We start from the raw sequence: 17,861 nt of genomic DNA, 5'->3' as shown, positions 1-17,861 counted from the left end.
TGGAGGTGGCTTTGTTGTGAAATAGGAAGACGATTCTAGATTTAATTTTGGATTGGAGATATGAGTCTGGAAGGAGAGTTTACAGTCAAACCAGACAGCTAGGTATTTGTAGTTGTCCACATATCCTAAGTCAGAACCTTCCAGAGTAGTGATGCTAGTCGGGCGGGCTGGTGCGGGCAGTGATCGGTTGAAAAACATGCATTTAGTTTTACTAGCGTTTAAGAGCAGTTGGAGGCCACGGAAGGAGTGTTGTATGGCATTGAAGCTCGTTTGGAAGTTTGTGTCCAAAGAAGGGCCAGATGTATACAGAATGGTGTCATCTGCGTAGAGGTGGATCAAGGAATCATCCTCAGCAAGAGCGACATCGTTGATATATACAGAGAAAAGGGTCAGCCCGAGAATTGAACCCTGTGGTACCCCCATAGAGACTGCCAGAGGTCCGGACAACAGGTCCTCCAGTTTAGTCGCTGAGGTGCACCCGTGACCAGCTCAGAAACCGGATAGCACAGCGGAGAAGGTACGGTGGGATTCGAAATGGTCAGCGATCTGTTTATGAACTTGGCTTTCGAAGACTTTAGAAAGGCAGGGCAGGATGGATATAGGTCTATAACAGTTTGGGTCTAGAGTGTCTCCCCCTTTGAAGAGGGGGATGACCGTAACAGCTTTCCCATCTTTAGGGATCTCGGACGATATGAAAGAGAGATTGAACAGACTGGTAATAGGGACAATGGCGGCAGATAATTTTAGAAAGAGAGGGTCCAGATTGTCTAGCCCAACTGATTTGTACTGGTCCAGGTTTTGCAGCTCTTTCAGAATATCTGCTATCTGGATTTGGGTGAAGGAGAAGCTGGGGAGGCTTGGGCAGGTAGCTGCGGGGGGAAAGCATGGCTAGCCGTAGAGAAATGCTTATTGAAATTCTCGTGGATTTATCAGTGGTGACCGTGTTACCTAGCCTCATTGCAGTGGGCAGCTGGGAGGAGGTGCTCTTATTCTCCATGGACTTTACAGTGTCCCAAAACTTTTGGAGTTAGAGCTACAGGATGCAAATTTATGTTTGAAAAAGCTAGCCATTGCTTTCCTGACTGACTGAGAGTATTGGTTCCTGACTACCCTGAAAAGTTGCATATCGCGGGGACTATTCGATGCTACTGCAGTCCGCCACAGGATGTTTTTGTGGTGGTCGAAGGCAGTCAGGTCTGGAGTGAACCAAGGGCTACATCTGTTCTTAGTTCTACATTTTTTAAAAGGGGCATGCTTATTTAAGAAGGTGAGGATATTGCTTTTAAAGAACGACCAGGCATCCTCTACCGATGGGATGAGGTCAATATCCTTCCAGGATACCCGGGCCAGGTCGATTAGAAAGGCCTGCTCACAGAAGTGTTTTAGGGAGCGTTTGACAGTGATGAGGGGTGGTCATTTGACCGCGGACCCATAGCGGATGCAGCCAATGAGGCAGTGATCGCTGAGATCTTGATTGAAAACAGCAGAGGTGTATTTGGAGGGCAAGTTGGTCAGGATAATATCTATGAGGGTGCCCATACGGATTTAGGGTTGCACCTGATAGGTTCCTTGATCATTTGTGTGAGATTGAGGGCATCTAGCTTAGATTGTAGGAATGCTGGGGTGTTAAGCATATCCCAGTTTAGGTCACCTAACAGAACGAATTCTGAAGATAGATGGGGGGAAATCAATTCACATATCGTGTCCAGGGCACAGCTGGGAGCTGAGGGGGGTCTATAACAGGCGGAAACAGTGAGAGACTTATTTCTGGAGAGATTCATTTTTAAAATTAGAAGCTCGAAATGTTTGTGCATAGACCTGGAAAGTATGACAGAACTTTGCAGGCTATCTCTGCAGTAGATTGCAACTCCTCCCCCTTTGGCAGTTCTATCTTGACGGAAAATGTTGTAGTTGGGGATTGAAATCTCAGAATTTTTGTTGGCCTTCCTAAACCAGGATTCAGACAAGGCTAGGACATCAGGGTTGGCGGAGTGTGCTAAAGCAGTGAGTAAAACAAACTTAGGGAGGAGGCTTCTGATGTTGACATGCATGAAACCAAGGCTTTTACGGTTACAGAAGTCAACAAATGAGAGCGCCTGGGGACATGCAGGGCCTGGGTTAACCTCCACATCACCCGAGGAACAGAGGAGGAGTAGGATGAGGGTACGGCTAAAGGCTAACAAAACTGGTCGTCTAGTGCGTTGAGGACAGAGAATATAAGAAGCAGATTTCTGTAATTTTATCATCATCTCTGGCCCTCTGTGTTGCCTTACCACATGTCAAATAAATGAAATAATAAGAAAGAAAAAAATGTAAATATAAAATATAATGACAATGCTTGTTAAACATTAGAAATCTGAATAGAAATCATCAACATGGTGTTTAATATGAGCTTTTCAGCACACTTATCCTTTATATTTCAATATTTAATATTGTATTTATTTTAATATGCATTTGTTGTCAATGTTGTGAACAGTCAATAGTTGGAAGTTGTTAATTGAAAAAAAAAAAAAAGTGCAATTTTTGATTTAGTTTTTTCATTTATTTTATTCTATTAATTGGACTATTACCTCTTGACCCATAAGGTCGATCTACTAGAAACTGATAATATGGACACAGATATGAATTAACAGTATATATATATATTAATACAAAATGCAAAGTTTAAATTACCAAAAAGTTACAATAGATTACCATAGATTTTCTGTTAACTACCAAAATTACTGTAGATTCCAGTACTTTCAGTAAATTACCGGTAGCTTTGCAACCCTAATGGGGACTCTTCTTGCCGCTCAGCATGTCAGCCGGGGGACGGAACATAGTTATACATTTATACACTTCAAATTGACCGCAAGAATACCGAACAGATATAGTATTTGGGGGGAAAAAATAAGAATCATTTCAAACCATGATAACACTGGGGATAAGATCCAGCCAGGTTACCCGTGACACAAATCAGCATTCGACTGCCATGCATGTCGGGATGATGTGGAAACCGGCCACTAGAGGCAACAGTGAGCGATGTTACCTTCAAGTAGGTTTGGGTTGTGGACGGGGATGGAGGATGGCATCTGCCGCTGATTCCAAAGGTTACAAGTTGGAATTCTGTGCTGTTTTAAGCCTATCCCAAACCTTAACCCTTACCTTAACCATGCAGCATTAATACCTAACCTTAACCATGCAGCATTAATACCTAAACTTAACCTTAAACACTTCCATATTTTACGTACACAGCAACTTCCCAATTTTACGTTTAAGAAACATTCTAACGTGAGAGAGCTAGTTGATATGATCACATATACAGTACCAGTCAAAAGTTTTAGAACACCTACACATTCAAGGGTTTTTCTAGATTTTACTATTTTCTACATTGTAGAATAATAGTGAAGACATCAAAACGATGAAATAACACATATGGAATCATGTAGTAACCAAAAAAGTGTTAAACAAATCAAAATATATTTTAGATTCTTCAGAGTAGACACCCTTTGCCTTGAAGACAGCTTTGCACTCTTGGCATTCTCTCAACCAGCTTCACCTGCAATGCTTTTCCAACCATCTTGAAGGAGTTCCCACATATACTGAGCACTTTTTGGCTGCTTTCCCTTCACTCTGCGGTCCAACACATCCCAAACCATCTCAATTGGATTGAGGTCGGGTGATTGTGGAGGCCAGGTCATCTGATGCAGCACTCCTTCACTCTCATTCTTGGTCAAATAGACCTTACACAGCCTGGAGGTGTGTTGTGTCATTGTCCTGTCGAAAAACAAATTATAGTCCCACTAAGCGAAACCAGATGGGATGGCGTATCACTGCAGAATGCTGTGGTAGCCATGCTGGTTAAGTGTGCCTTAAATTCTAAATAAATCCCTGACAGTGTAACCAGCAAAACACCCCAACATCTCCATGCTTCACGGTGGGAACCACACAAGCAGAGATCATCCGTTCACCTACTCTGCGTCTCACAAAGACACGGCAGTTGTAACCAAAAATCTCAAATTCGGACTCATCAGACCAAAGGACAGATTCCAACCTGACTAATGTTCATTGCTCGTGTTTCTTGGCCCAAGCAAGTCTTTTCTTCTTATTGGTGTCCTTTAGTAGTGGTTTCTTTGCAGCAAGTCGACCATGAAGGCCTGATTCCCACGGTCTCCTCTGGACAGTTGATGTTGAGATGTGTCTGTTACTTGAACTCTGAAGCATTTATTTGGGCTGCAATTTGAGGTGCAGTTAACTCTAATGAACATGTCCTCTGCAGCAGAGGTAACTTTAGATCCTCCTTTCCAGTGGTGGTCCTCATGAGAGCCAGTTTCACCATAGCGCTTGAGGGTTTTGCAACTTCACTTGAAGAAACTTTTAAAGTCGGATTGACTAACCTTCATGTCTTAAAGTAATGATGGACTGTCTCTTTGCTTATTTAAGCTGTTCTTACCATAATATGGACATGATATTTTACCGAATAGGGATATATTCTGTATACCACCCCTACCTTGTCACAACACAACTGATTGGCTCAAATGCATTAAGGAAAGAAATTCCACAAATGAACTTTTAACAAGTCCCACCTGTTAATTGAAATGCATTCCAGGTGACTAACTCATGAAGCTGGTTGAGAGAATGCCAAGTGTGCAAAGCTGTCATCAAGGCAAAAGGGGGCTACATTGAAGAATCTCAAATATAAAATATATTTTTTGTTTAACACTTTTTTGGTTACTACATGATTCCATATGTATTATTTCATAGTGTTGATGTCTTCACTATTATTCTACAATGTAAGGTAGGTGTTCTAAAACTTTTGACTGGTACTGTAAATTTATTTACACGTGGGAATACTTGGGAACAGATCCCCCCCTAAATTAATTGTATTTTTTATTTATCCGTTATTTTACAGGTAAGTTGACTGAGAACACGTTGTCATTTACAGCAACGACCTGGGAAATAGTTACAGGGGAGAGGAGGGGGATGAATGAGCCAATTGTAAACTGGGGATTATTAGGTGACCATGATAGTTTGAGGGCCAGATTGGGAATTTAGCCAGGACACCAGGGTTAGCACCCCTACTCTTACGATAAGTGACATGGGATCTTTAATGACCTCAGAGAGTCAGGACACCTGTTTAACGTCCCATCCGAAAGACGGCACCCTACACAGGGCAGTGTCACTGCCCTGGGGCATTGGGATATGTTTTTAGACCAGAGGAAAGAGTGCCTCCTACTGGCACTTAATAAAATAAATATCCAACGAACCAAAAAAATAAAATTCTATATATTATCTTGTTTTCCTCAGAAAACTTGCGAGCCAAATAGATCCCCCAACGGGCCTATTGGGAAACCTGCATCAGATCTGGACATATCTACAGATCTGTCTACGACATTGAGTGTTCACACCTCTCCAACATCATCCCTCAGTTGTTCACCTAAAAACTGGTGGTTGTCTGAACTGCAGATTGTCCATTTCATACACAAAGAGTAGCAACATTACCTGTTAGGTTCAGACAAAAGTCCCATTATAGAATTACTGTGACATTGGACTGAGCAGGATCAGGAGGACCAGTTAGAGTTGGTCCACAGGGGATCTTGGGTGTATCTCAATACTCTTAGTCTCCTCTCTGTGTCCTCATTTACAGTCTTTGTGGATGTTTTTCACGTGTTAGCAGATTAGTCTTCTGAATTAATATATTATCAGACTAAGCAGCCTTGTTGTTTCTGATTGAAGTTTTTCCTTCAGTCAACACAGCTAAATAGTTTCTCTCCTGTGTGAATCAGTATATGCCTCCTTAGGTCCCTCCTCTGAATAAAGCTCTTCCCACAGTCACCACAGGTGAATGGTTTCTCTCCTGTGTGAGTCAGTTTATGCATGGTTAGGTGCCCCTTTCGATTAAAGCTTTTCCCACAGTCACCACAGGTGAACGGTTTCTCTCCTGTGTGAGTCAGTTTATGCATGGTTAGGTGCCCCTTTCGATTGAAGCTTTTTCCGCAGTCACCACAGGTGAATGGTTTCTCTCCTGTGTGAATCAGTATATGTCTCCTCAGGTCCCTCTTCTGAATAAATCTTTTCCCACAGTCATCACAGGTGAATGGTTTCTCTCCTGTGTGAGTCAGTTGATGTTCAGTTAGATGCACCTTCCGAATGAAGCTTTTCCCACAGTCACCACAGCTAAATGGTTTCTCTCCTGTGTGAGTCAGTTTATGTTCAGTTAGGCTCACCTTACGATTGAAGCTTTTCCCACAGTCAACGCAGCTAAATGGTTTCTCTCCTGTGTGAGTCAGTTTATGAGTGGTTAGGTTCCCTTTGAGACGGAAGCTTTTCCCACAGTCACCACAGCTAAATGATTTCTCTCTGGTGTGAGTCAGTTTATGAGTGGTTAGGTTCCCTTTGAGACGGAAGCTTTTCCCACAGTCACCACAGGAGAATGGTTTCTCTCCTGTGTGAGTCAGTTTATGCCTGGTTAGGTGCGCCTTGCGAATAAAGCTCTTCCCACAGTCACCACAGATAAATGGTTTCTCTCCTGTGTGAATCCTCATGTGCTTGGACAAAGGCTTGGGATCCACTGGTTTAGAATGACTCTCTCTGTTCTCCACAGTCTGGGTTTGGGGAAGAGTCAAGGACTGAAGTGGGTCCTCCTGATCACATTCACTTTTCACACAGGAAGGAGTGAATATGGAGTCTTTGGTATCAAAGAGCCCTTGAAGCTGCTCTTCCTCCTGATTGGTCCCGAGTTCCTCTTTAATCTGTGTGGGCTCTGGGTCCTCCTGCCCCAGACTGGGGCTCCACTCCTGCTCACAGTGCTGCTGCTCAGGGGAAACCTCCTCTTCAGAGACAGAGAGCTGCAGGGAGTCTGGAGGGAAGGAGAGAGGAGGAGCAGAGGTTATTTATATACCACAGAATTCAAAAGAACACTTGAATCACAAATGTGAATTATAGATCTCAACGATTTTTTAATTGAAAATGTCTTTATTGGCATTGATCCTAAATAATATCAGGAGCTAAAATAATGTACGATACAGATAAATAGTTTTACTGCTCCCAAACTTGATATTTTAATAAAGCTTGTACACGTCCTAATCATTTGAAAGATTTCTCAGACAGATAAAGTTTGTATTTGAAAACTATTTCAAACTAAGATACTTTCAGTTGTTCCCAAACTCACTTCACTTGCACAAAAGAGAGAGAGTCTTGAACTGCTGCTGTTAGCATGTGTACAGATCAAATACACAGCGCTGGAACTCTGCTTGAAAAAAGGTGTTTACATGAACTCAGATGCTCTTATCTCCAACAATTACAGGAGACATGAGGGTTAAGTGCCTTGCTCAAGGCACATGGACAGATTTTTCACCTAGTCGGCTCGGGGATTCGTTAGGCCACCTGTGGCCCCACATTATTCACCTTTCAGTATCTACATACAAACCTATTCTACATAGTTGTATCTCTGGTGTGATCCGCAGCAGTCTCCGTAGCCGATCATTCTCCTCCTGGTACTCTGCTACTGCTTTCGCAAATTCCCCGGAAATCTCCACAGCAGCAAACGCCGTTAAACGCTCATTTAAAAACTCTTGAAACGACTGTAGTTTAGACATTTTCAGTGGACTGAGAGTTGGGTGTTCAGCAAGTATGGGATCTTGACGTGGGTCCTCCTGATCACATTCACTTTTCACACAAGGAGGAGTAAATATGAACTCTATGATATCAGGCTCCACCCCTTGAAGCTGCTCTTCCTCCTGACTGGTCCTGACTTCCTCCTGTTCCTCTTTAATCTGTTTGGTTTCTGGGTCCTTCTGCCCCAGACTGGGGCTCCACTCCTGCTCACAGTGCTGCTGCTCAGGGGGAACCTCCTCTTCAGAGACCGAGAGCTGCACGGGTTCTGGAGGGACAGAGAAGAGGAGCAGAGGTTACCACAGTTCCCAAATCCAGAACAAATTCAAGAAAGCGATCAGTATTATGAAGAGCCATTGTTGCATCGAACTACGTTCCATCAAAATTGCTCAAGTGAACAGCAAACCTGTTTTTAGAAAACAGAAAGCAACACCTCTCCCCTATTTGACCTAGATAGTTTGTGTGTATGTATTGATATGTAGGCTAAGTGTGCCTTTTTAAAATGCTGATGAATTTGCAACAGCCAATGGGAATCCTAATAAAATACCAAATCACAAGTCATAACCATAAAACGGTCAAACAGGGAAATGGGTCTAATCTTTTTTCCAACATTCATTTGTCCCCATAGGGGATTTTACAATAAAATAAGGGCTGTGTTTTGTGTTGACTTACCCTTTACAATGACTTAAAATAAGGAGTCTTACCCTTTACAATGACTTAAAATAAGGAGTCTTACCCTTTACAATGACTTAAAATAAGGAGGCTTACCCTTTACAATGACTTCAAATAAGGAGTCTTACCCTTTAATGACTTAAAATAAGGAGTCTTACCCTTTACAATGACTTAAAATAAGGAGTCTTACCCTTTACAATGACTTAAAATAAGGAGGCTTACCCTTTACAATGACTTAAAATAAGGAGTCTAACCCTTTACAATGACTTAAAATAAGGAGTCTTACCCTTTACAATGACTTAAAATAAGGAGGCTTACCCTTTACAATGACTTAAAATAAGGAGGCTTACCCTTTACAATGACTTAAAATAAGGAGTCTTACCCTTTACAATGACTTAAAATAAGGAGTCTTACCCTTTACAATGACTTAAAATAAGGAGGCTTACCCTTTACAATGACTTAAAATAAGGAGGCTTACCCTTTACAATGACTTAAAATAAGGAGTCTTACCCTTTACAATGACTTAAAATAAGGAGGCTTACCCTTTACAATGACTTCAAATAAGGAGTCTTACCCTTTAATGACTTAAAATAAGGAGTCTTACCCTTTACAATGACTTAAAATAAGGAGTCTTACCCTTTACAATGACTTCAAATAAGGAGTCTTACCCTTTAATGACTTAAAATAAGGAGTCTTACCCTTTACAATGACTTAAAATAAGGAGTCTTACCCTTTACAATGACTTAAAATAAGGAGTCTAACCCTTTACAATGACTTAAAATAAGGAGTCTTACCCTTTACAATGACTTAAAATAAGGAGGCTTACCCTTTACAATGACTTAAAATAAGGAGGCTTACCCTTTACAATGACTTAAAATAAGGAGGCTTACCCTTTACAATGACTTAAAATAAGGGGTCTTACCCTTTACAATGATTTAAAATAAGGAGTCTTACCCTTTACAATGACTTAAAATAAGGAGGCTTACCCTTTACAATGACTTAAAATAAGGGGTCTTACCCTTTACAATGATTTAAAATAAGGAGTCTTACCCTTTACAATGACTTAAAATAAGGAGGCTTACCCTTTACAATGACTTAAAATAAGGAGTCTTACCCTTTACAATGACTTAAAATAAGGAGTCTAACCCTTTACAATGACTTAAAATAAGGAGTCTTACCATGGCGTGACGTTTTGATAACCGTGTAAATCTCTCTAGGACAAGGTGACTTTTATTAATATATTCGCCTGTATTTACCACCCAAAAATGAAATGCTAATCAGCTCCTGATGTGGAGATCATAAAGAACTACAAACATAAAGAACTACAAACATAAAGAACTACAAACATAAAGAACTACAAACATAAAGAACTACAATCATAAAGAACTACAAACATAAAGAACTACAAACATAAAGAACTACAAACATAAAGAACTTCAAACACCATAATGATCTGGACGGGACTGCCGAATCGAGGCAACGTTTTTTTTTTTTTATCTATGGATTAACTATCTAACGTCATCTACCTCCTCATTGCCTATCTAAGGTCTTCGAAAGCCAAGTCAACAAACAGGTCACTGACCATCTCGAATCCCACCGTACCTTCTCCGCTGTGCAATCTGGTTTCCGAGCCGGTCACGGGTGCACCTCAGCCACACTCAAGGTACTAAACGACATCATAACCGCCATCGATAAAAGACAGTACTGTGCAGCCGTCTTCATCGACCTCGCCAAGGCTTTCGACTCTGTCAATCACCATATTCTTATCGGCAGACTCAGTAGCCTCGGTTTTTCGGATGACTGCCTTGCCTGGTTCACCAATTACTTTGCAGACAGAGTTCAGTGTGTCAAATCGGAGGGCATGCTGTCCGGTCCTCTGGCAGTCTCTATGGGGGTGCCACAGGGTTCAATTCTCGGGCCGACTCTTTTCTCTGTGTATATCAATGATGTTGCTCTTGCTGCGGGCGATTCCCTGATCCACCTCTACGCAGACGACACCATTCTATATACTTTCGGCCCGTCTTTGGACACTGTGCTATCTAACCTCCAAACAAGCTTCAATGCCATACAACACTCCTTCCGTGGCCTCCAACTGCTCTTAAACGCTAGTAAAACCAAATGCATGCTTTTCAACCGGTCGCTGCCTGCACCTGCATGCCCGACTAGCATCACCACCCTGGATGGTTCCGACCTAGAATATGTGGACGTCTATAAGTACCTAGGTGTCTGGCTAGACTGCAAACTCTCCTTCCAGACTCATATCAAACATCTCCAATCGAAAATCAAATCAAGAGTCGGCTTTCTATTCCGCAACAAAGCCTCCTTCACTCAAGCCGCCAAGCTTACCCTAGTAAAACTGACTATCCTACCGATCCTCGACTTCGGCGACGTCATCTACAAAATGGCTTCCAACACTCTACTCAGCAAACTGGATGCAGTCTATCACAGTGCCATCCGTTTTGTCACTAAAGCACCTTATACTACCCACCACTGCGACTTGTATGCTCTAGTCGGCTGGCCCTCGCTACATATTCGTCGCCAGACCCACTGGCTCCAGGTCATCTACAAGTCTATGCTAGGTAAAGCTCCGCCTTATCTCAGCTCACTGGTCACGATGGCAACACCCATCCGTAGCACGCGCTCCAGCAGGTGTATCTCACTGATCATCCCTAAAGCCAACACCTCATTTGGCCGCCTTTCGTTCCAGTACTCTGCTGCCTGTGACTGGAACGAATTGCAAAAATCGCTGAAGTTGGAGACTTTTATCTCCCTCACCAACTTCAAACATCAGCTATCTGAGCAGCTAACCGATCGCTGCAGCTGTACATAGTCTATTGGTAAATAGCCCACCCTTTTCACCTACCTCATCCCCGTACTGTTTTTATTTATTTACTTTTCTGCTCTTCTGCACACCAATATCTCTACCTGTACATGACCATCTGATCTTTTATCACTCCAGTGTTAATCTGCAAAATTGTAATTATTTGCCTACCTCCTCATGCCTTTTGCACACATTGTATATAGACCCCCCCTTCGTTTTCTACTGTGTTATTGACTTGTTAATTGTTTACTCCATGTGTAACTCTTTGTTGTATGCTCACACTGCTATGCTTTATCTTGGCCAGGTCGCAGTTGCAAATGAGAACTTGTTCTCAACTAGCCTACCTGGTTAAATAAAGGTGTTCTCAACTAGCCTACCTGGTTAAATAAAGGTGTTCTCAACTAGCCTACCTGGTTAAATCAAGGTGTTCTCAACTAGCCTACCTGGTTAAATAAAGGTGTTCTCAACTAGCCTACCTGGTTAAATAAAGGTGTTCTCAACTAGCCTACCTGGTTAAATAAAGGTGTTCTCAACTAGCCTACCTGGTTAAATAAAGGTGTTCTCAACTAGCCTACCTGGTTAAATAAAGGTGTTCTCAACTAGCCTACCTGGTTAAATAAAGGTGTTCTCAACTAGCCTACCTGGTTAAATAAAGGTGAAATAAAAAATAAAAAAATAAAAAAAATAAATGTAGTAAGGAATAAACTGGCAAAAAATGTATTTAAATTAACAATTCCGTGAACTGTCTTGTACTAGTTTTAAAATGACAAAATACCTGTGAGAAAAGAGGTCAGCTATAGATGACGTGCAGGTGCAGGCTGGGATTTGTAGTTCCTCATGATGTCTAATTACATGCTAATTAGCATTTTTCGAATCTGAGCGTAAATAGAGCTGAATATCAGTGGAGGCTCATCCTCCTCAGTGAATTTCATTAAAATGGTTTAAGAATTTTTTCTCATTTTGGATAGTCTTTTTATTTTTTTATTTTACCCATTTTTCTCCCCAATTTCATGGTGTCCAATTGTTTTTAGTAGCTACTATCTTGTCTCATCGCTACAACTCCTGTACGGGCTCGGGAGAGACGAAGGTTGAAAGTCATGCGTCCTCCGATACACAACCCAACCAGCCATACTGCTTCTTAACACAGCGCGCATCCAACCCGGAAGCCAGCCGCACCAATGTGTCGGAGGAAACACAGTGCACCTTGGTTAGTGCGCACTGCGTCCGGCCCGCCACAGGAGTCGCTGGTGCGCGATGAGACAAGGATATCCCTACCGGCCAACCCCTCCCTAACCCGGACGACGCTAGGCCAATTGTGCGTCGCCCCATGGACCTCCCGGGCCGTGACCGGTTACGACAGAAAGAGGTATGAGAGAGCCCCAGTAAGCCCGTGACTCAGCCCCTGTAATAGGGTTAGAGGCAGAGAATGTCAGTGGAAAGAGGGGAACCGAACAGACAGAGACAGCAAGGGCGGTTCGTTGCTCCAGAGCCTTTCCGTTCACCTTCACACTCCTGGGCCAGACTACACTCAATCAGTAAAGACTTAAAGGTTGAGACCGAGTTTGCGTCTCTCACATGGGTAGGCAGACCATTCCATAAAAATGGAGTTCTATAGGAGAAAGCCCTGCCTCCAGCTGTTTGCTTAGAAATTCTAGGGACAATTAGGAGGCCTGCGTCTTGTGACCGTAGCGTACGTGTAGGTATGTACGGCAGGACCAAATCAGAGAGATAGGTAGGAGCAAGCCCATGTAATGCTTTGTAGGTTAGCAGTAAAACCTTGAAATCAGCCCTTGCTTTGACAGGAAGCCAGTGTAGAGAGGCAAACACTGGAGTAATATGATCAAATCTTTTGGTTCTAGTCAAGATTCTAGCAGCCGTGTTTAACACTAACTGAAGTTTATTTAGTGCTTTATCCGGGTAGCCGGAAAGTAGAGCATTGCAGTAGTCTAACCTAGAAGTGACAAAAGCATGGATTAATTTTTCTGCATCATTTTTGGCCAGAAAGTTTCTGATTTTTGCAATGTTACGTAGATGGAAAAAAGCTGTCCATGAAACAGTCTTGATATGTTCTTCAAAAGAGAGATCAGGGTCCAGAGTAACGTGGGAGGCAGAGTAACGCCGAGGTCCTTCACTGGGTTGGGGCCCCCCCTTGGGTTGTGCCGTGGCGGAGATCTTTGTGGGCTATACTCGGCCTTGTCTCAGGATGGTAAGTTGGTGGTTGAAGATATCCCTCTAGTGGTGTGGGGGCTGTGCTTAGGCAAAGTGGGTGGGGTTATATCCTTCCTGTTTGGCCCCGTCCGGGGGTGTCATCGGATGGGGCCACAGTGTCTCCTGACCCCTCCCGTCTCAGCCTCCAGCATTTATGCTGTAGTAGTTTGTGTCGGGTGGCTAGGGTCAGTTTGTTATATCTGGAGTACTTCTCCTGTCTTATCCGGTGTCCTGTGTGAATTTAAGTATGCTCTCTCTAATTCTCTCTTTCTTTCTCGGAGGACCTGAGCCCTAGGACCATGCCTCAGGACTACCTGACATGATGACTCCTTGCTGTCCCCAGTCCACCTGGCCGTGCTGCTGCTCCAGTTTCAACTGTTCTGCCTGTGATTATTATTATTTGACCATGCTGGTCATTTATGAACATTTGAACATCTTGGCCATGTTCTGTTATAATCTCCACCCAGCACAGCCAGAAGAGGACTGGCCACCCCACATAGCCTGGTTCCTCTCTAGGTTTCTTCCTAGGTTTAGGCCTTTCTAGAGAGTTTTTCCTAGCCACCGTGCTTCTACACCTGCATTGCTTGCTGTTTGAGGTTTTAGGCTGGGTTTCTGTACAGCACTTTGAGTTATCAGCTGATGTACGAAGGGCTATATAAATAAATGTGATTTGTTGATGTGTTCAGAGGGTCCATGATTCAAGCCCAGGTTGGGGCGAGGAGAGGGACAGAAGCAACACTGTTACATTAGCTAGCTGGCTATGGCTATCCAAGACTGGAACTCTTCCAAGTCAAGGTAAGCTTTTGGTCTTATAAATGTACTACCACCGGGGTCCTCCGGTACAACTGCTAAACTGCTTGCTGACTACACTGTACTGCATGATTGTAGAGGGTTTACTAACGTGTTAGCTCTAGTAGCTATGTTGACCATGACATTAGCTAATAATGTTGACAATGTAGGCTGTGTATAGCGGTTATGATATGAAGGTTTGGCTTGGAAATATTTGTGGGTACAGACAGCTGATGTGTTGTGCACTGAAAGGAAAACGTGAGAGCACGTAAAAGCGAGTAGGAATTATTGCTACAACGTTCAAAGTGATCATACTGTTTGTATGTTGCTGCTACGGAAGTGAACTGCATTTGCGTGTAATCAGGGGTTTATTCATTCTGCAGATGCTGTTGAAAAACTTTATTAAACAGAAGCAAACAGAACAGGGATAAACATACCTGAATTTGTCCAATAGAAACTCTTGTTTGCAACTGTTGGACTAATGACTACACCCTAGATCAGCTAGATGCAGGCAAGAGTGCGCAAGGCGGAATTAAAATGTCTCGCTGTCTGTCACCTTGATTACACAAATTCTTCTCAACCTGTGAATCTATGTTGTAAACTTTCATTCATAGGCTAGGCTGTTGCAACCTCATGAAGGGTATAGGGAAAATGTGAGTATCATGGAGTAGCCTAAACCTATCAATGTTACATTGAGCTGGGTGAATGGAATATGAATGAGTCATCCAATATGCTGTATAAGGCAGTGCTCATAATTTTTCTATTTTTAAGATGGTCCTCCATCTTTAACAGCACTGACCGCCAGTGGCAAAAACATTGATAAAAGTCCCCTTGTCTGAGAGAGATTTACATAGTTATCAAAACATCACACCGGGGTAAGCCTACATTAAACAACATCCTTATTTTAAGTGTTTCTAAAATTAAAAATGAATGGTGGAAAAACGATTGAAACCATTTCCCTGTTTGACCGCTAGGTTTTATGGGTATTATTACACTCACTGTGGGGCTCGATCAGGCTTCAGACATCAGGGTTGGGGTCAATTTGAATTTAAGCCAGTAAAGTCAAGACTAGGTTAACTATAATGCCAATTCAAAAATTAAAAACTAGAATCCATTTTCAATTACTTCTCAGTATTTCTAAAGTGTATCAATTTTGAATTATAAATTAAAATCACTTCCTGTTTTTATGACAATGTTTTTATCCATGCACGGTAGGTTTAAAAACAACTTTTTAAACTTGTATGAAGTGGTGATCAGTTAACAGTTTATCAATAAAGTATAACTATAGCTAGCTATCAGTATCTACATACGAACCTATTCTACATAGTTGTATCTCTGGTGTCCTCCGCAGCAGTCTCCGTAGCCGATCATTCTCCTCCTGGTACTCCACTACCGTTTTCTCAACTGCACCAAAAATATCCACAGCAGCCGCCGATAAACGATCATTTAAAAACACACACAACATCTGTAGTTTAGACATTTTCTGTCAAATTAGAGATGGGTAGACTATTTAGTTTAGTAAGTATTTCTTTCTTTACTCCACACAAGGAACAGCAAAAAAAAACTCGTTACCAATCCTACTTCCGTGTTCTAGTCAAGGAATCTTAGGACGTTCTTTGTTCTAGTTGGTGACGAACCCAGAAACACAACAGGGCCGCCAGCTGGATGGGAGTTTACTGTGCAAGGCAGCCTACAGACCAATAGTAAAGGAGAACGACGACTACATGTAGACAAATAGTGGTTATCATAAGTATTGGATGATCTGGGAGAATCTATTCTTCCTCAGGAGTCAACAGTTTATCATTACTCCATACAAGATTAAATAAACATGATGAATGAGCAGCATTAGGTCAGAATTTATGAGAAATACTCTTGGATAAATGCAAGGATACCTTTTCTGGAATTGTTTTACATTTCAAGTATTAATTACATCAGTCTGACCTAAATCAAATACCAGATATTGCTGTTTCTAACGAAGGGAAAAATTAAACAGACTTTGAACAGCAGAACTGTGAATCTCCTACAATCCTCTGTACTGTTTGATCATTTCCTCGTCATTCAAATCAAATCAAACTTTATTTACATACACTGTTTTACAACATTAAGTCCATGGTACAGTATATGTATTTATCTGAGACCCACAGTATGAATGGTTTGGGGTTGCTTTCCTTTCCTACGAGTGTTGTCCACATCCTGCCTTTTTATTCCCATCTTCTGAATGAAGATGTTATTTCTATTTTCAGTTTTTCTCTCTTTGTGGACAGATGTTTGAAGGTCTTGCCATAAAAGGGCCAGGTGTAGTGTTGGGGACCTGTTGATCCAATGGTGGGCTGAAATCCATTGCTGTCAAGTGCTACATTGCTGCTCAAAAGGTTTGAGATCCACTGGTTTAGAGTCTCTCTCACTCTCTCTGTTCTCCACAGTCTGGGTTTGGGGAAGAGTCAAGGACTGAAGTGGGTCCTCCTGATCACATTCACTTTTCACACAGGAAGGAGTGAATATGGAGTCTTTGGTATCAAAGAGCCCTTGAAGCTGCTCTTCCTCCTGACTGGTCCTGACTTCTTCCTGTTCCTCTTTAATCTGTTTGGTCTCTGGGTCCTCCTGTCCCAGACTGGGGCTCCACTCCTGCTCACAGTGCTGCTGCTCAGGGGGAACCTCCTCTTCAGAGACAGAGAGCTGTAGGGAGTCTGGAGGGAAGGAGCAGAGGTTCCCTATACAGCATAGAATTAAATAGAACACTTGAATGATACACATGAATTCTAGATCTCTGTGATCTATATAGTCAGGGAGGAGTAGAACCTCTAGCCTCATGGTTGAAGCCTGTGCCTGAGGTTGAGCAGAGGGTCCATTGAAAATACGGTACAATAACTTTCAACCAACCTTGACTTTCTGATACTTTATTCTCGATTTAGAAGGTACCGGTGTCTTAAAAAAAACATGTTTTTTATACCCCTCGTTTGCTGCCGGGTGGAGATTATAACAGAACATGGCCAAGATGTTCAAATGTTCATAAATGACCAGCATGGTCCAATAATAATAAGGCAGAACAGTTGAAACTGGAGCAGCAGCACGGCCAGGTGGACTGGGGACAGCAAGGAGTCATCATGTCAGGTAGTCCTGAGGCATGGTACTAGGGCTCAGGTCCTCCGAGAGAGAGAAAGAAAGAGAGAATTTCCTGTTTTACTTCTGCAGAGCGGGGATGCTGTTAACAATTGTGATAAAGTCTCCTCCCTCGTAAATGTAAACTCTTGGCCAAACTCATCCCTTCTGCTAATTTCTCCCGTGTTAAGTCCAAAATGCACATTTTTGTTTTCATAAATTTTTACAATAGAGCCTATTTTGGCAGTGCAATCCATTTATCATTCACACACACAGGCTTGAAAAATCACAGCATCAGGGTTAAGATTTTGCTTCAATGGAACTAAGGGGCCTAGCCCGATTCATGAAAAACAGCCCCGGACTGTTATTCCTCATCCACCAAACTTTACAGTTGCCACTATGCACTGGGGCGGGTAGCGTTAGTGGAGAGGGTAGTACGTTTTTTTGCATGGCTGTGTTCAATTTTATACACCTGGCAGTTTATGAATAGCCGAATCCACTAATTTGAAGGGGTAGGGAAAGGGGGATCAGAGAGGTGCGAGGGGAACAGTGGGTTAACTGCCTTGTTCAGGGGCAGAAAGACAGATTTTTATCTTGTCAGCTGGGGGATTCTATCCAGCAACCTTTCGGTTACTGGCCCAACGCTCTAACCACTAGGCTACGTGCCTCTAACCACTAG

The 17,861-nt window shown here is 42.5% G+C and overlaps 1 protein-coding gene across 1 annotated transcript; it reads right to left on the bottom strand.

The window, feature by feature from the left end:
* Positions 1 to 5,164: 5,164 nt before the first annotated feature.
* On the bottom strand, positions 5,165 to 15,807 carry LOC109887986 (zinc finger protein 260-like). The gene is made up of 3 exons (XM_031791732.1): positions 15,398 to 15,807; positions 7,409 to 7,861; positions 5,165 to 6,838 (listed from the first exon to the last, which is right to left on the bottom strand). The coding sequence occupies exons 1-3, from the start codon at positions 15,561 to 15,563 to the stop codon at positions 5,724 to 5,726; spliced, it is 1,734 nt and encodes a 577-aa protein (XP_031647592.1). The 5' UTR covers positions 15,564 to 15,807; the 3' UTR covers positions 5,165 to 5,723.
* Between the last annotated feature and the right edge of the window lie 2,054 nt (positions 15,808 to 17,861).

This window comes from Oncorhynchus kisutch, linkage group LG16, assembly GCF_002021735.2.
Source record: "Oncorhynchus kisutch isolate 150728-3 linkage group LG16, Okis_V2, whole genome shotgun sequence".
Classification (NCBI taxonomy): domain Eukaryota; kingdom Metazoa; phylum Chordata; class Actinopteri; order Salmoniformes; family Salmonidae; genus Oncorhynchus; species Oncorhynchus kisutch.
The sequence above is the reverse complement of the archived record's forward strand: the minus strand, read 5'-3'. Positions and strand labels throughout refer to the sequence as shown.